The sequence below is a fragment of the Dromaius novaehollandiae genome, chromosome 11, assembly GCF_036370855.1.
Source record: "Dromaius novaehollandiae isolate bDroNov1 chromosome 11, bDroNov1.hap1, whole genome shotgun sequence".
Classification (NCBI taxonomy): domain Eukaryota; kingdom Metazoa; phylum Chordata; class Aves; order Casuariiformes; family Dromaiidae; genus Dromaius; species Dromaius novaehollandiae.
In genome coordinates this window covers 20,411,167-20,436,440 of record NC_088108.1, presented here as the reverse complement: position 1 = coordinate 20,436,440, position 25,274 = coordinate 20,411,167, and the positions used below count along the sequence as shown (strand labels likewise).

Below are 25,274 nucleotides of genomic sequence, written 5' to 3'. Positions count from 1 at the left end.
GCCATTCCTTTGTGAAAAGCATAAAATATGCAGCTTAGCATGGTGAGAATTTAGACTTTTTCCCTACCACCTTTCATCAAAAATTTAAATTCTGATAGCAGAAAAGAAAACATTGTTTGGATCCAGTCGAGGTGCCCGTCCCGTTGCCTGGCGGGCTTTGAGGAGCCCACGCTGCACAGCACAGCGGCTGCGAGACTCGGCTCGCCCTTCCCTGGCCACCCGCTGCGGCTTCCTCTGCCGGCCCGTGATTCCCACCAAAATCCCCACTTTCTGCGAGTTTTGAGCGCTAGTTAGAGCTTTAGATTTAGCTATTGCAAAAAGCCCTTGGATTTTCACGTGCAGAGATTTGGAAACGGGAGGTGACGCCAGGTGAGGTCACGTAAGGTGCCAGCTGTCCATGCGATGCCTGACTCTCTCTCGGGGCACCGATCCGGGAAGCCCTCGGGGCCGAGGAGGGCTCACCGGCAGCAGCGTGCCAGGGCGCCCAATGGGCCTGCTGATGCCCAGCACGGTCCGCACGGGACAGCCCAAGCCAGCGCTGGCCAGTCCCCGCTCCGAGCCACACGGCACAGCCAGCCAAACGGGTTCAGGGCAGGGGACGCTCAATCGTCCGTGCCGGGGAGAAGACGGGGACAACGCAGCTATGGCAGAGGGCATCACCATCTCCCCTGGCCACCTCTCAGAGAGCCTGGCTCGCAGCCACGTCCCGGCCAGTAGAGTTATCTGCTGTCCTCCTGCATGGAGGTTTGCTACAGATACGGGCAACCCAATCTTACGGTAACAAGGTGCTAGGAAGGCTAAAAATACGTGCAAGTGACAGGAGCGAGCACACAAGGTCAGCTACGAGACACCCCTCGAAGCACACCTCCTTCGCAGCACCGCTGCATGACGACCTCAGGGTACAAGGGCAGACGCAGCTGGAGGAACCAAACAGACGCGAGCCAAAAGCCGAGGACAAACTTCCGCTGTTTCACCAAACAGCGATCCTAGCATTTATCCCACCTTCTAAACTTCCAAGCTCAGGGTCTTACTCTGTTCTCTCAGACAGAGCAACCAAGCCAGAAGCTGGCCAGCCTTTCAGCGTGGGATCCAAACCAGACGTGAGCTAAAGGGCCTCACCTGAAAGACAACAGACGACGAATCAAACATGAAACACAGGAGATGCTCAAAAGACGCGTCCAGTGAAGCTATTCCACCAGGAACGTCTTTCCGAGTTGGCAGCTCACGAGCTACCCTCACTCGCCGCCCCCCGGCAGGAGCCGCATGCGAGAGCCGCCCTGGTTAACGCCGGGCTGTGCTGCCGAGTTTGGCACCGATTCCAGTGCGTATGCTTTGCTCAACATACGACAGTGAAAAAGCATCACTGCTGCAGTATGTCCCTCCTTCTGTCATGAGGGAATCCAGAAAAGGAACACACTTAAATATTCACCCACCTTCTCCACGTTAGGAACAGCTATTTTAACAGAGAACTGCTATCTTTATACAAAGCCCCCCCTTTTTTTTCCTACCATAAGCAGCAGTTCTGAAATGAAGGCATTGGGGATAATAGCTATTTTTGTATGTTGTCCAAATTAAAAAAGCCCATATATACACATCAATAAGCTCATGAGAGATCAGCTGGGGCTTGGCATTTTGCTAGATAGTAAATCTTTCTTCAATCACTTAAGAACAGGTACTGTTTGAAGGCGCTGGACCAGAACATGGCTGGAATTAAAGATGTCAGCGTATGCAGCTAATTACCAAACAGCATTTATGACTTCAAGCAACTGGAGTCTTAAGCTGAGAGAGAGGATTGAAGTTTTCAGCCCCCAGCACTTCCAAAATTCTTAGCCTGAATTTGGGCAAGCCTCACTTTGCACCTCGCTTTCCCTCTCCATCTGTGTAACTCCTACCATTGGTCTATCTTTGCACTGCCCGACCTACTTAAATCTCGACTACTCGAGTGGCAGACTGGTTCAGACGCGAGCTGCGAACGTGCTTTGCCCAGGTACGACAACTCCCATGTGCCTCCCGGAGACCCCCCTTCCCCACTGAGTCGCCCAAACTTCTGGGAAACCATTGCAGCATGATGTGCAGGACCCGCTTGGTGCAGGATAGAAGTCACCTAGCTCGTTTAAAATTAGCAAACCCTGGTAAAAATTAATGGAGCGGGCAGATTTCAACACCGAAGATAAACTCCGGCTCTCCGGAGGGGATAGGCTGTCCCGCAGCCTGCATGGCAAGGCTCGGTTTCACAAGGCTCCTGCGTGAGCCCTTGTACTAAGAAATGGGCTATTCTTCAAAAACCTGCAAAAAAACCCATTGCTTAATTATATCCCCCATAGGGCAAACAAGTGTCTATGCTGCTTAACGTCCCTGTTTTCAGAAAAAGTAGCGGCAAGAAGAAAAAATCCTTTTTTTTGATTTACTATACTTTCAGAAGGCATCTAAACCAAAACCAACTAACCAAAACAATCTCCTTTCACGTTTGCTTTAGATAGCATCTTTAAGCCACAAAGTAAATACAAGCAAGTCATAGAAAAGGGTCTAATAAAAACCACAGGCGTTTAAAAAGTCATCTGCTAAAACTGGAGATAGTTATACTGCACAAGTACGAAGCTCAACTGTTTGAACGAAATCATGGCTTATATTAAATATGTGTAGAAGAAAGATTAAATCATGTTGCTTGGCTTAGATCTCACGAACAGTTTAAGTCCAGTCACTCCTGTATTGAGCCATTTTCACAGAAGTAGTAGAAAAGACAAACTGCTTTACAAAAAAGCCTGCAAATATAAATACACACCCCACAGCAGCCTAAAAGCTGAGAGTACTGCTTAACCTTTCTGCAAGAGAACTGCGGACAAGATGTAAAATTTTAAAAAGCCTCTGCAAATTAAAAATAACCCCCTAAACCATGAGGATAGTCTCGAAAAGCCAATCAGTGTACCTGCTCCATTGCCTGCTCAGTCCTGTCGCCCAACCGATGCATTTTTAATTACAGTTTTTCTTGCCAATTTTTATATTACTTTTTGTACTTAGTCATTTCTATGCAAGTACATGCAATGCTTTGACAAAGCACTTAATAATTTAGCAGCGAAGCAGACTGTGCTTACCCACACGGACCACATTTTAGGCAGATCTCCTGATTATAGCGGGAACTCCAATGATCCAAATCAGTCACACTGCTTCCCCTTACACCTGGAGGGAAGGGTTGATGACACGCAGGGCTCTCGAGGGTGAAAAAACAAAACAGACCAACAAAAAGAAAAAAAGCCTGTGTATTTAAAGTCGTAACAGCCAATAGGTCCAACAGAAAACCAGCTGAGGCTGAGCAAAGCTCAGAGCGCGGCTTGCAATGGAGAGCATTCAACTAACAGCCGCCTTCGAGAAGGAGGAGCCTTGCAGCTCGGGGAGCAGGGACACAACCAAATTTGCTCCTTTTCCACGGGAGGGCATTTTTGCTGGTCATTTCTAACTGCAAGAGTGAAGTTCAGCACCTTAGGAAAACAAAGGTTAAAATTTAAACAAATATGCTTTCTCCTGTATTCAGGCTGAGGCTCCTGCTGGTATTTCTGTCACAAGGAAACGCAATAATAATACCAAGTACTAATAGCACTGTGCAAAACCAGCTTTTGAGTGGAAGCGTGTGTGGGAAGGACATCAGAAGTAATAGCAGGTTAACCATCCAAACCACCATAATAAGCAGAACAATAAGAAGCAGCAAAAAAAAACCCAAGGCACAGAAAAAGGACTAATATTTTGTTACCAAGAGTGAGGATAAGACAGTTAACGTTTACTGTACCTTGGGAGCGCCGCACTAAGAAAACCGAGCTCCCTCCCTGCTGGGGTGATCCCAGGCGGCCGCTGCCAGTGCTACGGGGCTCAGTCGTCCCCTCCGCGTTGGGGATGACAAACAGGCCCATGGGGATGCAGCAGAGCTTCATCTACCCACGTCGTCACCTTTGCAAGCAGACCGGCACCGCAGTCCTCTCTGTGGCTGAGGGCATCACCCAGAAGGGACCTTGATGGCTCCAGGCTCCTCTTCAGAGGACGCTCACTGGCCTGCCTTGCCCATGATGTCCTCTGCTCTGGGCTTTTGACGTAACCCACTTCTGTTAAGGCACACAAGAGCGAGGCGAGCGGCCCTGGCCGCCCCTGGCACGGACGGTCTCCGCGTCCCGTCGGCGCTCTGCCCCCAAGGGCGTGCTGCTTCCTGGCGCGCACTGCAGGAAGGTTGTCCTTATCTTCAGAAAGGACCACGGGCCACAGAACACCAAAGCCTGAATAGGCTGTTTCCTGGCAAAGCTGACTCACCAAATAAAACTACCGATAAAACAGCAGAGAGTAACAGAGGGGTGGGGGGAACAGGGGAGAGGAGTACTGAGAGTTTTAAGGGTGGAGGGTGTAACAATAATACCGATTATTATACAGAAGGGATCAGCCCTTTCCCGGGCTCCGGGAGCAAAGCTCAGCTGTTGGGCAACAACATGCCCACGGGTGACCAAGCCCTCCACAGACGGTGCAGACTCCACCGCGACCTGGGGACAGGCCCACTTCCCCTTCCCGGGGAGCGGGAGACCTGGGCTCCCCTGCCTGATGGCCCCGCGATAAGTGCAGCCGAGGAGGAAGCAAACCATGCCAAAATGTCTGGAAATGGAGCACTCAAGGCTTTGATCAGTCTGCTGCAAGCGGCATCAGATACAGTCAGTGACCCTCATTTCTCCTAATGAGACTCCCTGGCTGAGTATCACGTTACGTTAATGCAAAGCAGAAAACCTGCCCCCCCTCCCCTCAAACGAGGGCACTTCATCTCCTCCTGGGCTGGAGAAACCCTCTCAGCACACACCGGAAAAAGCAAGAAAGAAAAGGAGGTTGGAGGAGACTGCTGCCTCTCCAGCCCTTTGAAAGCAGGCTGGGACGGAGGCAGTGGAGCAGGGGACATTGCACTGCTACAGCAAATAAACACGTCTGCTCCGGGCAGTGAGACCTCCTGAGCTCGCACACAAAGAGGTGGTTGTTTGCATGAATCCGACTGCAGCCCTCAAGATGCTGACAGGAAAGAAATCCCTCTTATGCAGAAGAGCCAGGACTTCCCTTGTTTACCAGCAGTGAGGACAACAAGGTAGATGTTTGAACACGGTGAAGCACGTGGGGGCAAAACTCCCACCAGGCCCATCTTCCTCTCCCCTTCCTTGGCCCCAGAGCAGTGTTGGGGATATTGCCCTGGACGACCCTCACAGCCAGCACAGGGAGGGAAAGGACTTTTTGTTGACATAGTACGTCCGGCACTATTGCAAATCAGGTGGTCACAGATCAGGACTTCGAGGACCACAGCAAAAGGAAGGGGCAAACCAGAGGCTTCCTTCAAAGCTTGCGCTGTCCAGAGGATGTAGGGTGGAGAGGAAGAAGAAAAGTCTGCAAAGATCCTGAGGACACAAAGCTGGTAGTAGCAATGCCCGAGCTGCTGGCTATTATCAATCACTCATTTTCCCTAAAACGGTTTTATTAGCACAAAAACACATTATTAGGCGAATTCAGACCCTCCTCCTATCCATTTCTTGCACCTTGCTGAGTTTCACTGCTGGCACGACTGGCTCTGAACGGACTCAGGGGCACTGGCAGGAGGAGCTCAGCACAGCGCTTGCAGGCCACCAGCAAGTCAACTCCCTGCATTTGCTGCACACGTAATGCTCATTATAGACAACAAGCTCTTCAAGCGCTGTCAAATCAAAGATATCGGAGAGCTTCTCCATCATTTAGGAGAAGACTCGTCCCACTCCATGTTTAGACCTTGAAGATACAGGGGGCAAAGACCCTGTTCTGGGAAAGGGCAGAAGACTGAAGAGTGGGAACCAGTGACCAGGCACCCCGCAGAGCCGAAGCACCAGAAACAGCATCAGTGCTCTTGGCCCCTTAGCCAAGAAGTCTGCAAGGTCAAACACCACCGGCTTTTAATTAAGCTCCCTCTTTCTCTCAAACTGGTGTTTTAACTCCTAGAAAAAGCAGGGAGGTGAGAGCAGTAAGTGGTTTTGTATTCCTGCTTTGTTTCCCTTGGGATGCCAATCGCAACACCCCCACAGGGATGAAAAAGCCTGAGGAGCTTTTTTGGTGCCTTTTTCTTCCCCTTTTCTCTTGAAGGAGGCCTTTCCACACATCACATATTCCTGCATTTTCCCAGCAAATATGCCACATAGTCAGTCCATAGCTACAGTTTCATCTCAGCAGCATTTTGAAGAAAGTCAGGATCATATGTGATGTAGGATGCCAAACGCAGACCAAGGCTAGCAGATATTGACTGGGACAGCATTACTTAATTGCTACTATTTTATGGAAAACATGCTGCTCCTGTTCAAACAGAGCCATTGCCCTTTGGAAGTCAGAAAAATCTCCCCTCTTTTCCCCGCTCTGTTGGCGGCCGGGGTTATGAAACCATCGTCCATATTGAAATGCAAGCAGCATATTTTCTGGCCATGCAGAATAGCGTCTGACCAGAGTGCTGCCGACTTATCGCATTCAGTATCCCGGGAACACTTGGGAGTCAAGAGCTGCGGCAGGATTTTGAACAAGAGCCCAAATGTTTTGGGGAGGTCACAGAGGAAGCACAGCGAGGTCAGCCCCTCCGGCAAAGTCTTCCTCACACCTCCTCTTGCTCACTCCAGCTGTGCGCACAGCTGCCCGGGACCGGCAGCTCGCTCGGAGTGCAGAGCCAGTCGCCCCGACAAAAGTTAGTGCAAGAGGAAAAAAAAGTTTGCAGTTGCTTTTCCCTCAGCCGCCACCTCTTTTGCTCTTTCGCCCTTCAGCAGCGTGCCAAGAGTCCTGGAGCAACCCCGTGTAAGGTCACCGACCGCCAGGCCAGCCACGGAGGCCAGTAAATGCCCAAAATCTCCCCGTATGCACCCCACATTGCTGTTCCTACCCTGAAACACCAGGGTAGGAGTGCACTGGGCACAGAAGCCCAGTGGCAGCTGCTGGCTCACGCAGCTGTGAGACCACCGTTCTGCTGCTGTGCTTCTCCTCCTCGTTTCCCAAGGAGGCTGTTGTGTTTTCCCCCTCCGCGCACAAATATTTAAGTGGAGAAGACTGGAAAGCTACCAATTTCGAGGAGAGCCACAGCTCTGCACGTGCATGGCCGGGCAGATGCCCTGCAATAGGTACCCCGAAGTTCTCCGTCCCAGCCTCCACGGCAGGAGCCACCAGGAAGCTCCAGCCTCTCCGTCACGGTGGTCCACGTTAAATTTTTCCCCTCTGAAGAGGCAAGAGCTGTGGTTCTCTAACCCTTCCCTTGCTGCACTGCAGAGAAACGGTTTCACACGAGTAACAGGAAAAAAGGGTGGAAGGGGCTGAGAAATCACCTCGCTCACTGCTTGCTCCAGGCAGACTCGGCTCAAGGGGCCCCTCTCAGAGGGCTTTATTTTCCGGCTCATGGTAGTAACCGGCAGATTTATCCTTTGGGCCACAAACGCAGTTACATTAGGAGACTAAGATCAGGGCAATCAGCTCAGGCAGGAGAGAAAGCCCTCAACATGCGGCCTGTAATTGTTTATCTGCAGGAAATCCTCTCGGCCTGCGGGCCCGCCAGGCTGGGGAATACGGCCGCAGAGTAAATCCAGCAAAAAGCACGTTGCTCCGTCCGCAGTACCAGCGCCTGGCGGAGCAAAGGAGCGGAGAAAAACAGCTGCGGAACAGCTGGATCTCGCGCCTGGCGGGAAATAAGCCGTCGGGAGCCCCAAACCCTCCAGGGAGCAGTGGTGCACGGGTCTGGGCTCCGTTGCGGACGCAGGGCTCAGTGTGCCGGCTGCTCGTGCCGGCCGGGCGTTCCCCCCTCGGGATGCGGTGTTCCCGGAGACGGGAGAACGGTGCCACATCCCGAGCGGCAACAGCCGCGGTGACTCAGCCCCGCTCGCCACTCAGCCATTTCCACCCCACCCACCCCAAAAGCCTGTTTCTCCAGAAAGGGAATAAGGGCGTTTCGGCGCTCTCGGCTGCAGAGAGAAGTTTCTCAACGTGAGGCTTCCTCCCTCCGCGCATCTGAACTTTTCACACCTGACCTTACCGCAACGAACGCTCCTTGCCGGGTGGAAAGTCCCACGTCCATCCACGCGAGCACGGGAAACCCGCCCCGCGGGAGCGCCGAGACCGACGGGTCGCGTGGCATCACCTCGGGCCGCGCGAGGAGGACGTCCCGCCGGGCATCGCGGCTAAGGGTGGTTGCGGGGAAGGAGGAGCGAGACACCCCCGGCGACCCCCGACGAGCCCGTGCGGCTTGGCCCCCCGGCCCCGCGGGCGCAGGCTGCGGCGCGGTGCCTCACCGCTTACCGCAACAAGCGGCGGCGCTTTTGCAGCGCTGGGGAGGAATTATTTATGCACAAGTAATAAAAGACTGCAGGGCTGCTCATAAAGTGGATTTTTTTTCCCCCTCCATTTAATTTCCCAGCAGTGTGAGGGGTTTTTTTTTCCCTTAAGCCACATGAGACTCAGGCAATGGAGCACAATTTCACCATAGTCTAGTGATATTTTCAGAAGTAACAAGATTAAGCATCTTGGAGAGCAAAACCAAAGAAATGCCTTAAACTGTGTAGTCTTGCCTATTGTACAAGACAACATATATAAAAGCTGAATAAGAGAAGAAAAATAGAATACCACCATTTGGCAAATCACAACACTTCAAACAAGTTATACCTACTAGGTAAGCATTGCCTTTGCTTTCTGCTTTGCTGTAGTTTTATAGAAGTCTTCCTAAGGGTGCACAGCACACTTCCAGGCAGGCCCGATACAAATACTGCTTGCCAATCCTCTCAAGATACAGGGCTGGAAATTATCAACCCCTCTGCACACAGGGCTATGAGAGTGGGACTGAGGGCAGACAAGGGGCCCTTTCGCTTACGAACACTGCAAAATTCAGCCAAGGTCACTGAGGGAAATGCATGCAACGAAGTATTACTCATTTAATGCTACAAGAGAGGCAGAGCAGGAATCTTGGTCAAGTGGTGAACAGAAATAACGAGCCCGATTTCATCCTGAAATACCCTCCTGCAGAAGCCTCACAGATGCTTACCCTTGATTTCAGCTGCAGAAGGAGAAAAAAGCCCTTTACAAACAGCCATATCAGAGGTAAGTGCATTAACCTTTAATTAAGGAGAACAGTACAAATGTCTTTGGACTACAAATACTATCAATTACAGCTGAATGTCAAACGTGGGCACGCTTTCAGACCAAACTGGCCTAGGTGAAGGCTCTATCTGCAACAGGATCAATAAAGCTTCGAAGAAAATGCCTGTAGTCGGTCAGCAAGATGCAACAGGCGTCCCCAGAAAAGATGGCTGAACTTACTGCAAGTCACGTGTTTCAGAAGTTGCATAATGAGCTAAAAAGCCATTTCGAGAGTATCGGTTCTGAAAAGCATCCATGCTTCCCTAGCAGAAAGCACCCACCCGAGAGCACGGCGCGACGCTATCGATAACGCAGCGTCGGCTAGCCGCTGCCAGCAGCTTCTGCGTTCCCACTCTTGTGGGAAAACAGGAACTTTTTCACGTCTTTCAGGGTCACTGTCCCCCCAGCTTATTTCCCTTTCCCGACTCACTGCACGAGCTCAGAGCAGCAGCGCTGACGAAAGCAAAGTGAAAGCAGGCGGTACGGCAGCAAACTGAAACCACGCAAGATGTCCATGTGCTTGCAAGCGCAGGAGCTCCCTGAGTCAGCTTCGCTCAAACCCCTCAGTGAATGGGAGCCGCTTGTGCCCCGAAGGGCAGAGGGACACTCCCCAGTCAACGTATAATCTGAGGTTTTGCCTAAGGCTTCATTTTTGACAGAGGAAGGAGGGATGAAAGAGCACCACTCAGGACTGCTTGCTTTTTATCAGCTAACCCCATCCTTGGAGCACGGGATGGGGGTCCCTCCCGCCCCGCGGGGCTACGCTATCCGCACGCACTTCGCTCACAGCTTAACTGCGCTGTGAGTCGACCCCAGCGCTGCCTCGTGCCAGCCGCCGGCCTCCAGCTCCTCTGCAGCACAAGAGCCGTGGCTCCTGCCAGCTCAGCCCTGCGGGGAGCCCGGGAGCCCGCCGCTGCCACGCGGCACCCAAACGCGCGTCCCCTTAAAGCGGGAGCAGCAGTACAAGAGCAATACCCCTCGCCCAGCCGCGTGCACACCCAGCCCGGCGGCTCGCTTCAGTGCGAGGATCCGTTTCGCACGTGCAGGAAAGCGCCGGCGAGACGCTGCTGAGCACCGGCACCGCGAGGCCCAGCACGAGGCGCGCCTTCTGCTCCGGAGAGCGAAGGCGGGTTTCGGCTGCAGCGCTGCGCTCTGCAATTCAACTCTCGCGGGGCTGCCAGGAGCAGCCGAGGACGAGCGCCGTGCCACCGCAAGGCCAGCAACGCCGGCTGTGCCGCCGCAGCCCACGCCGGGCATCCGGCTGCGGGCACCCGGCTTGGCGACCTGCCGGCCAGCGCGCCTCCCCTTCCGCGCGGCACGAGCCGAGTTCCCGGCGCGCAGATTGAGCCACACTACTTCTGCGATGGCTCCTCACCGAGCTGCTCCTTGAAGAGGTGACGAAGATGAGATGGGGTGGAGAGTGCTTGGGCACGCAGCCTTTTTTAGGCTAAGGAGCATTAAGGATGTCAGAGACAATTTGCTGGCATCTGCATCTAAGAGTATTGCAGACCCCTCCCAGCGCGAGGGTCCGACTCGGGCAGCAGCAGTGCCTTTCAGACCTCCAGAGACACGGCATCTTGTCTGGCAGCCCATTCAAAATGAAGCAAAACGCCACGGATTAAACAGCAGAACTATGCAGCATTACAAGACAGAATAAAATAAAGGAGCACTAAACATTTTGAAAGCTGATGTATTGCTACTGCTGCAGATTTATATACAGGGCAGTCCAGGAAAGACCTCTGCTACGCATATTGACTTTTTTCCTTTTGACTAGCAACAAAGCTACTTTTAACAAAGATTTTTTAACAAGGCCTTTACAAAGGATTGCATGCAGCGTGTGAGCAGCAACCCTTGTCCCACGCAGCAGCGCTGGCCTCTGACGCACAAGCCTTCCCCCGAGCTGCACCACTACCTAACCTTCACTAAAGTGACCGGATTTCTAACGCCGCATACGCCCTGACTCCAGAAACACTGGCTTACCTAACTGCACTAAGGACCCGGCGGTCTGAGCTGAACTCGGCACACGCATACAGAGGCGTCAGCGGGAGCATCGCAGGCTCCGCTGCCGCTGGAGCCCGAGCTCAGATCGGGTCCGGGCGGTGCTCATCACGCTGGACGCATTTGCTGCGAAGGAGGTGGCGCAAGGCAGAAGCGCAGGAGATGGGTTCCCGCATGCTGCTGGGTGGGAAAAGCCAAAGGCCTCAGGGGATCCCAAGCTTCAACACGGCACTTGAACCTCTCTGCATACAGGTATCGCAGACCAACGCGACAGAGGTCTAAAATCCAGGGGACGTGTCTTCCACCATCCTAACTACATGCCCAAAGGTGGAAAAAACCCAAACATGGCTGCACATGTAACTCTGTTTGTTTGTTTTTAAACTAAAGCCTATTTCCGGATGTCATATTCTACCTTCCACTTGAAGGATAAATTTAACATCGTGAGGCATTTCTTTTAACCAGGAGCTCGTGCATCTGCATGCTTTTGTTGGTTGGCACATTCACGGTTTGACCGGTTCAAACACTGGAAGAGAAGAGAGGAGACGGGAACCACAGTTACTCAACCTTCTGGACTGCACTCCAGACTCCTCCCCATTTTTACAGCATACAGAAAATAAAGACAGGGCAAAACCGTTCCTTGAATTCACCATCTCTCGAGGCTCTCCCTACCCCACCAAACAGCACAGACGGCATGTCCGGAAAGACAGCACTCACCCACCACCGAACTGGTGGCTTGAAAAAAACCACAGACCCCTGCAAAAAGGAAGGGGCAACAGGGCCAGGAGGAACAACCCACGGGCCAGGCACGGCCGCCCACTTTGCTAGAGGGCACTAGTGATGCAACCACGCCACGAGGAGCCAAGCTCCTGCGGTACCCGCAGGATGGACGAGATAAGCTGCAGTCACCGAGGCTGAGCCACGGGAGATCGTGGCCCACCTGATCCTCCTGATACTTGTCCTCTGCAAATCCGAGCAAGGGGCAACAGCCCAATCAGAAAAAAACCTCAAGATACTCATCTTCCTTCCCCCGGGCCTCCCAAGGCTGCTGAAGCCTGCAGTGATTTCTGAGGCTCTGCTGAGGTCCTGGAAGCACAGGGGGGCACTGCCTGTCCTTTCACTCACACCAAGCAACCGTTTCCAGTCCTGCGGCAGTTGTCTGGACACGGGCTGTGGTCCGAGGAGGGAGTCCTCCAAGCTGCTTTGCTCCGCATTTACTTAGTCCATGCTCTGAAATCTGCTTTAACTCAGCCTGCGGTTGAAGTAGCACCGGCAGTCCCATGCCCACCACCCAACGCCTTCTCACGCACGCGCGGCTGCGGTCACCTTCACCCCAGCACTCCCACCGCTCTGGGGCGAGCCCTGCCGCGTGGGAGGAGAAGCGCTGCAGGAAAAACAACCAGCCCTTCTGACGATTTTAAAACCTGCGCAAACCAGCGAGCAATGAAACGGCAGCACAGCACCTTCCCCGAGCTGCAACAGGAGCTCGGGCACAGGCAGCACGCAGATCGTTTAAGTGCTGCACCAGGGCAGCCAAAAGCCCTGGCAATTAACCACTGGGAAAGTATCAGTTTCCAGCCAGGAAAGGGCGATTATAATTCATGTAATAGCTCTACGCACAAGTCTTGGGGTCATTGCTGCAAAAAAGCAAAATAACAACCACCCAAATCAAATGTTTATTAATTCAGCCAAGCAGTAGTAAACAAGCTGGTAGGCAGATAATTCAAAATAATCCTGCAAACTGCACAGCAATGGTTACAAAGGCAGCAGCTGCGCTTCGCTGTATTAGTAGCGTCATCCTGCAGCAAGTGGTGCAAAGGATCACAGGGAGAGCAAAACTACAGGAGTGAGCATATTAGTATTGCCAGAAGTGGCCTATAATCACCAGCAACACAAACGGCAGTGTCCTTATTGCTGATTTCTAATCAGTTGTATTCCCGCTGGCAGTGTCCCTAAAGGCAAGATGCAGCCTGAGCAGAACATGCTTCAGAATCTTGTCGTTCATAAAATGCTCATATGCTCAATGCTTATTAACAGAAATGCAAGCGTGTGAAGCTTCTGAGTATCAGTTATTAATCACCAGCTGGAGCAAAATAGCTGCACCCCAGCACCTTCCAGGCTCACTGTGATCAGCCCTTCCAGAAGTCTGAGGGTTTCAGGTTCCCCCAAAGTTACAGAATCCTGTAAATCTCTGAGCAAACATGGGAAAATAAAAACCATAAACACTGAATCTCAATATCCCCTGGCAATTAAAAACCAAAAAACCACTATCTACTTGCAAGAGATAAGGGAACTGGAGAGAGGGACAGAGGTCATAAGAGATGGGAAGCACTGCTCTCTCAGCTCTTATGTAATAGTATTAATCATTTCTAGAGCTCAAAGCCCAGATCTCTGGATCCAAGGACACTGGCTGGGAAGAGAACAAGCAGGTAAAGTCCACAAAAAAAACCTGGGTTTCTTTCAGTAAGCTACAGCACTAGCAAAACCTGCTAGGCAAAACCAGCCCATCATTCCCAACACCAGATCTCAGTAAGCACATAGCTATTTCTGAGCTGATGTACAAGAAGCAGATTTCAATCTGAACTTACATGTAAGATATTTTGTAAGACCATCTCGGGACACAGTAAGAGTTACAAGCTGCTCCCTACCTTACTACCTACTTCCCGGGAGCAGAATTAGGCAGGAGAACCTTGTCAAACACCTCCCCATGGAAGGCCCAGGCCACCAAAGCAAAACCCAATCACTGAGAACAGCGCAGGACAAACTCAACGGCTCATTTAGTCCTCAGTGCCCACTTACCAAACATACTTAAAGATAGGAAATTCCCTTGAAAAAAATCCCCTGAGAAGACATTTCCTGGGAAAAGCCGATGGCTTAATAATGTACTCAAACACCCCATTTCTAAGTTCCTTGGAAGATCAGAAAATTCACTGTCCTAGACAACCAGGCTAAATAGTGTAATGACTTCCTTATCTCTGTAACCCTTTAGCCACCAAGACGTTGAGAATTCCCCAGGAATTTCCAGGCCCTCTCTTCTCCCTCGGGGCTTGTTTGCTCCGATCTTGGCTGTCCGTGTAAGAGGGAAAGAATCAGACAACTAAAGTTCCCAACCTCTCCCTCCCACTTGGTCATCCTTGTGTTTTCTAAGCAAGGATAACAGAGGATTAAAGTTCCTCAGCTCCACGTGGAGGCCTACAATGCTGAGAGCAATTAAAAGCCAAAGGCAGTTTCTTCTAAGTTATGTGCATCTTCAGATAAGAAATCTGAATGCAGGTAACGCAGCAAGAAGATCCGTACGCCGAGAGCTAGCTTGCATTGCTAAAAATGTGGTCACTGGGGTAACAACTTGCTTCAGTGTGGAGGTTTTTCCTGGCTGAGATTCCAGTGATGTTCTCAACTAGTCAGCTTGGCTTTTTCTTAAGCTAACGTTTTTAAAAATCTCTCAGATAGTGAGGTTATAAATGGCTACACATAGAAGGGAACAGTTTTAATCGGAAAGGAAGTACATAAACCAAGGGCACGAGGAGGAAGTTAGAGACAAGTCTGAAAAGCCTACTATTAATAGATGGGCTGGTGGCTTCTGAAGTTTTTATTGTTAAGAGCAAATTAACATGTTTACAGTCGTGATTCAGTCGAAAGCTCAGCTCAAAGCCTTGTCTGTACAGCCCAGCAAGTCGTTATTCTTTGTGGGACACCAGCTGAAGACAAAAATGGTTTGAAGTTAATAAAATACAGCCCCTAGAAACATCTAACTCGCACCTGAAAAGTTTCAGCACACAACAGATTTAACTGGTAGCACTAATTATTATTAATGTCTGACCAGTCCTTCCCCATCTCTCTTTACAGCGATTTCTAACCTCTCCAAACTTCAACTGTATGAGCAAACGCTTCCAAGCAGCTGCTTGTCCAAGGCTGGTTTTTGGTTTGATTTTTATTTATTTTTAGCCAAATGGTAGAGCTATTTCTGGGAAGAAGGCTACAGTTAGGAGACTGCTTTGCAGTTTTGAACAGAAGCAGCTATGAGAATTTAAGAAACTCCTGCTCCCCCATTTTTCAGGGAGTGGGCTTTGCTAAGGGACTCTGGTCCTGAGGAAGAGCCTTTTGCTGCTCACCCAGACCAGCTACGCTCCAGCCTCCCCACAACAGCCGCTCCTCCGGGACAGGCTGCGCCGGAGCAGCGGGCGGCGAGCCCCTCTCGTGGGACTTCTTCTGCAAGCCCATCATCAGCACGCCTAGCATTGGAGCGGAGGGGAAAGGCCAGAAACACCCCAAGAACAGGGCCAAGGAGAGGCGTCAGGAGAAGGGAAGGCAGCATCACGATTTGACCATAGCACCTGCTCTCAGAAAAGCTGCAAAATCCTGAAAACTGAAAGGGAAGGGAAGGAAGAAAAAGAAAAAAAGGGGGGGGGGAAATCAAGCCCTTGAATTCCAAAATAACTGTCACCCCTTTGCTTGTGCGAAGTGGGTTTGCACTTGGTAGAGCAGTAGGAAGGTGTGCAGGAAAAGCAGTGGGCGACTGCAGTCAGAAGGGAAGGGCTGTTGATTGAGAGCTGCTGATCTGGGACCTCTGAACCGTCTCCTACATACACCAGCCTCCAAGGCACTCCCATAGCTCTTGTTTCTCGTTTCTAGGTTCCCATTTGAGACTCTGCAAGCTGTCATCTCTGAAGTGACACATGGTTTGCATCATGGCTAGTATCAGGGGAACTTGCCCTGAACACATGAAGTGCCATACAGCATTAAGTATGCTTTAAAAAATAAATTCCAGCAACAAAACCTTTATTCATGAAAGATTAAGGTCATTTTGTGAAAACTGGCACTTTTTAAAATGTGGAACTTATCCAGATAAAACCGCTCAGTGTCACAGAGACAATCTGTGGCCATTGTAACTTGACAAGCCCAGGCCTGATCTTTGCTGCTTTCAGCTTTCTGCCACATTAATGAAAGCAAAATGCTTCCTGTAGAAGCTGGCAATCATTTACAAGGCACTCAGCATGCAGCTTCACTCTCAAGGTGTTAGCATGGTTTGATCAAAAAAAAAAAAAAAAAAAAAAAAACACCCAACAACAAAAAAAACACTCAAGAATTCTTCCTGTCTGTGCTCTTATTTGCTATTAGGACAGACACCACTCGCACACAGCAATGTTTAGTTCACAACTTTAAAAACAAAACCTGCAGATGTGGTCTGTGTCCCAAAATAGAGTTTTATTACACATTTGCTGCAAAGACTAAGGATGAGAGAGTAAATTGGCACCTTCTCCACCGCAGACATCTCCTGCAACACCTACCGCAGGACCATTCGCACACGTTTGCAGCCCACAGAGCAGCTCACGGTTTACGCTTCCAGCGCGGCAGGCTGCTGCGGGTACGTGCAGCGCTTGGACATCAGCGCGCAGCACCAAGGGATGGCACCACACATGGCAGCGGGCATGCAGAGCTACCACCGTGCCTGCTGCTCAGCCAGGACATGCTGCCAGCTGCCCCACGGGACCCACCACCGCGGGGGGACTGCTTCGTTTCCTGACGTTTGAGGACATCTCTGCACAGGATTATGCTCCTGCCGAGTATCAGGCAGGAGCTGGCCCTGCAACGGCCAGGATGAGGGCTCAGCAGTCACAGTGTCCCTTAGCACAGCTCAGAGCCCCGCCGCTTCCCAGCTACCTCGACCAGGATCTATCTGGCTTGCCAACGGCTGGCACACACCTCTTAACTCAACACACGCCTTCCCCAAGCCCTTTTTTCACCTGGTGTTCCTCCCCAGAGGTCAGAGCGGCCAGGCACGCACCATGGCCAAGGCGACCCAGCACCGGGCCCCGATCTCCAGCGACTGCCAGCCGTGGGAAGGCACGTGGGACCCCCAAGCTCTGTGTTTTTGGGGGAGGGCAGCAGGAACACGTCTCACCCAGACCTCCCTCCTCTGGATTATCATCCGTCCTCTGCATGCTCCCAAGGTGTGTCAGGTTTTGGGGCGTTTGGAGTAAGGTGGCCTTCAAACACAGGGAGTTTGCCAAAACCACCGCAGAGCCACCACATTGCCTAACAGCCTGCACCTTGCACTGGGCATCGCTTCTGCGTGCACAAGTCCCCACCTGCAGCGGCAGGACACAGCACCCTGCTGTTTCTGGACGGGTCGGGATTTAGCAAGCACGTTGGCAAAGCTTTCAAGCACTTTAATGACTTAAATAATAACTTCACTGCCGCACTGGGAACACCGGCAGCACGCAGAGAGTAGAACACCCTCGAAGGGAACGCAAGGCCGGCAGCCAAGCGCTGCTCCATGAGGTCCAGGCAGGGGCCCCCAGGAAAGAGCCCCCCGCCAGACCGCACACGCGGGGGAGCCGAACCAACGGGCAGCAGGTGACACGGAAGCCCCACTCGGAACATCTGCCTCCTGCAACCTGGTTTTACGGCAGCTTGCATGCCCTTTCTGAACTAAAGGAAACAAGCCCCAGCTGGAAAACCTCCCGCTCTGCTGTAACAAAGGGAGCTCCTTGTTTGCAAGGCTGCAGGAGACCAGCCCAGTGCCCTGCAGCCACCTTCCTCCTCCTCCTCTAGGCGAGGAAGGTAGTGGAGCCCGAGGCATTGCCCCACAAACACCTGGTGACAGGCTGCTTTTCCTGGCCTGGGCAGAGCAAACGAGTCCAGCGGGGAGCCCAGGGGAGGGGAGGCTGCTCCGAGGCAAGGGAGCCCATCGGGCGCAGCACCCACGGCCAGCGCAACCCGGACAGGTTGCCGTGCAAGTGCGGTTCCCAGCAGGGCAGTGAGCCTGGAGATCTCACCAGCTTCCTAATCAGCACACAAAGCTGAGGCTCGCCTCTGATTTGGTTTCCTGACACAGAGGAAAGAAGAAAAGAGAACCCAAGGAGAAGGCAATCAAGACAACAGTATCATTATCAGCACAGAGAGACACAAAGGTACTGAGTCATGACACAGATTTGGCCAAGGGAGAAGAGATGCAATCCAAAATAAGAGGTATCATCCTTCCCCCCTGCTTGAAGGAGTTGTGCTCGAGGCCATGCTCAGGACTAACCAAGCTCATGACTCCAGCAATCCTCGCTAACGGGACTGCTGAGAACGACGGGTGATTTACAAAGGTAGAGGCTGCAGAAAGGACCAGGCCCAAAGATAGTCAACTAGAACAGACCAACATAACTAAAATGCCACTGTGAGGCAGCACACAAGCACCTGAAACCAAGAACTTTACACTTAGTTTCATTATTTTCCAATCAGAACATCACTTCTGGATTTTAAACAAGAAATGGAAGAGTAGCAGCACGAGGCACCGACACAGGCGCCGAGGAAGGAGACGAGCACATGCCGGGGGCCCCCGCTCCTCAGAGTGGGAGGACGCTTCCCGGCGCGGGCTCCCTCCGGACGCCGGCTCCGCCGTGCTTCACCCCTCGGGACGCCCGCCCTGCGGCACGGGGCGGCCGAGGAAGCTGTGCCGGGCAGGGAGCTTGCTGGGCGCTCCTCACCAGCCTCCCTCGCCCCCCGACACGGCTTGGGAGGGGCTTTTTCGGACTGCACAAGAAGAGACACAGCTTTAAATAAAAACACAGGGAAAATGTGGAAGCAGTTGGGACATGGGCAATTTTTCTTTCTAGCTTCCTTAATTAGCTCTTACAGCAGTCCAAATCTGAGTTAACCCTGCTATATCAGCAGAGCTATGCTGCTGCTGCTGCCTGCAGCAATCCAGCCCCCCTCCAGGACCACCCAAGCCACCGCAGCAGCATGTGCGGAGCCGTGGCCTGGAGGTACGGCTGTCTGAAGCGCTTCTGCAGACCCCACAGAAAGTGACGGAGGAGAAAATGAAAAATGAGAAGCACATTATCTTTGATCCATAACACAGGCACCAGCACGTCTCACTGTCTTTTAGACATCTGCCAGCTGAGTTTGAGAAGAGTCGCTGTTGCACATAACAACATGAACATGCTTTGATACTCAGATGTGGACACCAACACCAGATTCATCCAAGGAGTCCACCTGACCACAAGAGGACAACACCAAGAGAGGAACCTAAAGGCTCTTTTGGTATCAGCACACTCGCCCAGCTTACTTCTGGAGCCCTCCCACAAAAGCAATACAAGCAGTATGAGACTAAAAGTAAGACTCCAATGCCAGAATCCATTTCCAGAAGAGAATTATAGTTATATTTCAAGTTGACGGTATCTCCTTAAAGTGGATTAACTGCAGCAGTTCAATGCCACCTCCCCCTAGTGATCCCAGCCCAATCCGTGTCTGCAGAGAGCATGAGTTCGTATCCTGGAGGAGCGAAGCAGATCCAAATACAGCACTCTTCCTCTCTCTCCCTTGTGCTCTTTTTACCATCTCCATTTCATACCCTGTCTAGGATAAGAAAGTTTAAGGAAGGAAACAAAACCAAGGACAGGAATATTCATGTTGACAGGGCAAGAAACACTCATCATGGGTAAACTGAGAAATACATCCCAAAACAGGATTTTTAATATCCATTCACATGTATGACCCTCTGGCAGAGACCATGCAGTGGAGAAGTGACATCATGTGTCAGAGCAGCCTTATGAGATCTTAGTGTCAGATAATCTTCATCCTTTAATAACTGCAGTGAGTTTTCTGCAGTGCTACTGCAAGAAGATGAGCATCTCTTGAAGCCTTGTGCTTCCTGTACACTCAAGACAGGACTGAGGACAAGACAGCATCTATGAAGATGTCCTTTGGAAGGCCTCTGTGTGCTGTTCTCTCCTCCCCAGAGGAGGGACTTTCCTCCAAGTCTAGCAAGCTCCCAGAGGGCCCCAGGATGCTGTGGCCATGCAGGCAAAAGCCTTGATGCTGCACCAGCTCTAGCCACCTGCAGCCCATCATGAAGAGACCATGTCCATGCCCCAAGCTCCTTCCCTCACCTGTTCACAGACCATTCCATTTGCTGGATCCCAACTGGGACTGCAGAGAAGCCCCGAACACAAAGCGAGACACTGCCATGCTGCCTTCCCACGCCCAAAGGCAGGGCTCTAACGCTGCCCACTTCACCACTGAGCACGGCACCAAGAGGACCGTAAGGACTGTCAGGTCTGCTCTGGGTTTTCTTTTTTGTTTTAGACTCCCTTCAAGCTCTCTTCCCCACCTAGACCTAATGCTACAGTCATCATAACACCACATGACAGCTCCTGTCCCACCTCCAGCCTCACAGGTGCCTCCAGACTTGCTCCTGCTTTGGCCAGCTCACCTGGCAGTCCTCAGCACCTACATCCTCCCACTGCTCCTCACAGACCCAGCCTGGCACTGTCCCCCGGACTCATCTCCCTGGCCCTGCGACATTGTAGAGCTGGGGACGGCACAGAGCCGTAGCAGGCCCCACGCTCCAGCCAGAGCCACTATCTGTCCAAGCCCAGGACGGTTGTGCTCCCAGGGGACCTGCACCACATGCATCAGCCTGATAACAGACACAGCTCATTCCTGGTCAAACTTTGCTCCTAAAACTAACAGATGGAAAAACTGGCTAAACAACCCTCATTAACACTGCTATTACCCTGCTACGCTTCAGAGTTCAAATCAAGAGCATCTCCCACTAGAAAGGCCACAGGCACAAGCAGAGCGTTTCTTCATAGCTCAGAGCAACACAAAAACTAAGACTCAGCACAACAGACTTCTTCCTCCCATTCAGCAGGGACCAAGAAACCAGCCCTTTCCTTTGTCACTGCGAGAGAGAGAGAAAGAGGAAGACATCAGCTCCAGCCACAGGGCAGATGAGGTTCAGAGATGTTCAGGGTCTCCTGGTTGGATTCAGGATGTGCAGGCAGGAGGCCCCACAGACACCTGCAAACCCTTCTGCAGCAACCAACACGCCACTAGAAATAAGACACCCCTAGAAGGGCCTCACCAGAAGCTCTACACACCATACTCATGAAATGCTTACTCTGGTGGAGACATCAAACCTTCGGAAGCATCAGTCTCTCCCCAGTTCCCAAGGGATGCCGCACAGGCTGGATTTTGACGCACATGAGGGCCAGAGCAGCCCCCATCAGCTAGCCGGTAGAGGGAGGGGGACAGGAGCATCCCCTCACATTGGTATCCAAGGAGGGAAGTCTGCCCAGGCAAGGCGCAGCACTAGGGGCGTGTTTTAGGTACAACGTGGTGATGGGGCCTGAGCACGGACAGACACCTCCAGCCAGCTCCAAGAAGCAGTCACACCGAGGGATCACACAGCCAGCCTGTGTACTTTACGGGGCTACCTTCTTGTCTAAGATGGCCACCAAAAACCAGCTTTTAGTTGAACTCTGGGGCTACAAACATAGCACTTCATACCCCAAATGCCTCCTGACACACATCAGAAAAAGCCTGGTACAAGGGAGGAGTAGGAGACATGCAACACAAGGCAGAGCTAAATTCAAAGTCAATAACTCAAGGCATTTAGATTAGATCTGATAAATCTGTCCCTGCGACTGTAAAACAATAGTTAGAGCCAACTGTGTTTTCTACATGGCTAACCCAAAGTCTCAAACAGAAATGCAACCTAAAAACGCAAAGACAGGAAAACCAACCATTCTGCCTCCCAGAACCACTGCAGTGGTATCGCCAGACTTAAGGGATCCCCAGCCTCTTGTGCTGAAAGCCTTGGAGTCCAGCACAAACAGCACTCTCCAAGAAGTAAGTCGATATAAAAAGCCATTTTTCAACCGTTCTATACTTGCAGCCAGCTGAGGACAGAATACATTCATCTGGCAAGTCACCGTGTGCCAAGAGGTACAACACACCTCAGGAAACAGTTCCTGTATCTTCAAGCGTGTATACAATGCATTAACACCATATGCCTCCTATTTAAACTCGAGTCATTTGTTAACTATGTGCTGCACAATGAGACTGCTGAACAAACAAGAGGCTACTGAGAAAGAAACGTTAAAACACTGGTTGTACCACACTTGCCGGAAAAAATGAGTAATTACAAAAGTTCAGTCCAAGCAGTGAGGTCACAACGAATCTCTAAGCAGCTTATGTGGCACTGGGAAGCTTTTTACCGTGTTAGCTGGGGACAAGAGGCGCTCGGAGAGCCAGCGGCCAGCCCGCCGCCGCCGGCAGAGCATCGCTGCCCCCAGCGCCCGGGGGTGTCCGACGCCAGGCACCGGAAAGCCCCCCCGCTCCAGGCTTGGGGGGTTTTGGAGAGGTTTCACCAGAGCCCTGCGGCTCGGGCACGGCACTAACCGAAAGGTTTCGGAAGGGAAAGAACCGCCGGCCCGGCTCAACGAGCGGAGCGGGGGACGGGGCGCTGCGGCGGCGGGAGGCGGGTGGCGGCCGGCCGCCTCGACGGAGCGGCTCCTCCCCGGGGCGCAGGGGGAGAGCGCTTCCTCGGAGGAAGAGGCAGAAAAAGAGAAAAAAAAAAGGAAGGAAAAAAGAAGAAGGAAAAAGTTTTCGCGCCCCGGCGGGGAGCAAAGCGGCTGCCGGGACGCGCCCCCCCCCGCGGGGCGGCCGCCCCCCGCGCCCCCGCGCCGCGCCCGCACTCACCAGGCGGCTCAGGCTGCGGCGGAGCATCGCGGCGGCGGCGGCCCCGCCGCCCTCAGCGCCGCATCGCCCGCCCGCCCGCCGCGGCCCCTAGGCTGCCCGCGGGCCGCGCCGCCGGCCGCCGCCGCGCACCATGCCCGCCGCCGCCGCGGGGCTCCCGGCCCGGCCCTCGGTGCGGTGCGGAGCGGTGTGCTCAGCTCGGCCCGCCCCGGCCCGGGCGCGCTGCGCTGCGCTGCGCTGGCGGCACTTCCCCCGCGCCTCGCTTTTGTCTCACCGCCCCGCGGGAGGCGGGTCCCGCCGGCCCGGAGCAGCCTGGGAGCTGTAGTGCCGCGGGCGCCGCCGCTGCCGCCCGCCCCGGGGCCCGCCGCCCGCCGCTGCGGCGTGCACCGCGCCGGGCACCGCACCGGGCACCGCGCCGGGCACCGCGCCGGGCACCGCACCGGGCACCGCGCCGGGCACCGCGCCGGGCACCGCACCAGGCACCGCACCGGGCACCGCGCCGGGCACCGCACCAGGCACCGCACCAGGCACCGCGCCGGCCACCGCGCCGGGCACCGCACCGGGCACCGCACCGGGCACCGCGCCGTCCTCCAGTGCCCGGTGCCGCCAGCCGTCCCCCGGCACGCGGGGCGAGCCGGCATCCGCTGCCCCCCGAGCTGCGGTACCCAGCGAACCACGTAAAACCCACCAAAATCGAGAGGCGAAATGCGACCTAGCGAAATCATTGTGTTTTCTGTTCTGCTTCTGATACTGCTGTGGCCTGATAATAAAGCAGCCTTTTCCGCGAAGGGCCGTGCCCGCCGTCTCGGCTGGCAGGAGGGCAGGACCCAGAGCCGCCGGGCGGGTTCTCCTCTTGGCGGCCCGGGCTGGGGGCTCCGGCGGAGCCCACAGCCTGCCCGGCCCTCACCGGCTGGCAGCAGCCTCCATTGCCCCAGCTCCGGAGCGGGCTTTTTTCTGGAGACGGAGCAAAAACTCACCTTGTTGCAGCGTGAGCGGGTCTGCACAGCAGCTCCCTGAACTTTCAGAGACCTGAAAAACGCGCTGCAGATGTTTCACTTGGCGTTTTTAGAGCAAGAATAGTGCTGTATCGATTTTGCGCAGGCTAAAACCACTTGCTTTTGCTCTGCTTAAGCAAGAGCTGCCTGCCAGTTTTACGAGGTGTGATGAAAGGGCTCCTCTGGCCCTGGCACCCCATCCGGCCTGTCTGTAACGTGAGAGCCTCCACGGCGCAGCACCGAAACAGCGCTCTCCTCACCCACATGTCTGTTACAAGCAGCCATCTAAACACTCGCTGCAGCCTTTTGCTTATTCCCCGTGCAGCTGTGCTGTTACCCGTCTTTCAGCATGAAAATGCAACTGCAACAGGAAGCCAGAAAGCAGCGCTGGATGGTTTTAACACATTTTAACATAATGGGTGGAAATTGTTAAACATCTTAATAAAATCCCTAATCAGTTTATCTCAAGACTTTCCTCCCCCTCAAAATGATGAGGGAGGACTGAACTTGGGCCAACGCTTCAGCGTGGCTCTTGAGCCGCTTGTCCAATAACGGTGTTGCAGGCTCCAAGCCTGTTCCTGCTGCCTGACAGACCAAGTTGCAGCTCTCAGACGTTTTCCTGTGTGACGGTGTGCGTCAGTGCTCTGCGGTGGGTGTTGGAGAGATTAACGATGTCCGATGTACTGACTGCTCTCGGGGCCAGGCATCCGGATGTCTCTGCAGGCCAAGGAGGCGGCAGGCCGGCTCGGGTGGCCGCAGATCCTGGTGCTCCCGAGGTCTGGAGGCCAGGTCCTTCTACAGGCTCCTGCATCCTGGAAAATCCCTCCGTTGAGCAACTCGGGGCCAGGTGCTAACTTGAGTGTAGGAAGCAACACGGCTTACCTGGCCAAGCCGGAAAACACCTATAGCCTTCCCTTGGACACTCTATTCCTGTGGGAATGGTTATTCATTCTCATCTCACACCTGCTTGACCTGGGAAGAAGAGAATGATTCACATGCTGTACAAAACACAATCCACGTCCGATTTAATTCGAGATGCTGCTGCCTTTGTTTTTAAACGTTAGCTGAACTTAGAACTACAATGCAAGATGTGCACTTACGTATTAGATAGATAAGTATCTTTAATTTTTTGCTAATGATGGCTATGGCTAAGGTGTCAGAGACTGTCTTATACGGAGCTCATCAGGCCACTCAGACAAACATATTGATTGAATTAACGAAGCTTGGAGGTATAATAATAATCCAGGGGGAGCATTTGGCTCCCTGTGCTCAGCCTCAGTACCACGCTAACCTCCTGCCATGGCGCAGCCGGTTTAAATCACTACGTCTCCCTGCTCACCCCGCACCAGCTGGAGGCAGGATTGTCAGCGGAGATACCAAGGCGGCTGTCGCCTCTCCCTCCTGCTGCAGACGCAGTGGCCTGGAAGGCAGCGAAACTCCGTCTCGGAGGAAACTAGCCCTGCTTGGAGGGAGCAAGGCAAACCCAGCAGGGCTTTCTGACCGTGAAACGGCCTGGAGGGTTCGACTTCGGATTTGGTAGCGACGGTATCAGCTCACCTAACTTCTGCAAGGGAATTTGGTTTTAAAGCACCAAGCCACGAAAACCCGATTGCCCTATGGGACAAAATAGCTTGTCCTGCATTTTTTTTCTTTTTTAATTTTCACAGCAACAACAGTCCCTAA

The 25,274-nt window shown here is 53.0% G+C and overlaps 1 protein-coding gene across 3 annotated transcripts in view; it reads right to left on the bottom strand.

Annotated features, from left to right (window-relative positions):
- The window catches only part of ATP11C (ATPase phospholipid transporting 11C), a 73,589-nt gene extending 50,707 nt beyond the window's left edge, over nucleotides 1-22,882 (bottom strand). Inside the window, exon 1 of one of the 3 annotated variants that reach the window (XM_064518310.1) lies at nucleotides 22,600-22,882. In XM_064518310.1, coding sequence (XP_064374380.1) covers nucleotides 22,600-22,626 — 27 coding nt within the window. In that variant the 5' untranslated portion in view covers nucleotides 22,627-22,882. Of the gene's footprint in view, nucleotides 1-3,092; nucleotides 3,123-11,539; nucleotides 11,582-22,599 lie in introns of those variants that run through there. The other 2 variants (XM_064518311.1, XM_026110950.2) reach the window with 2 other exon arrangements.
- Nucleotides 22,883-25,274: the final 2,392 nt, after the last annotated feature.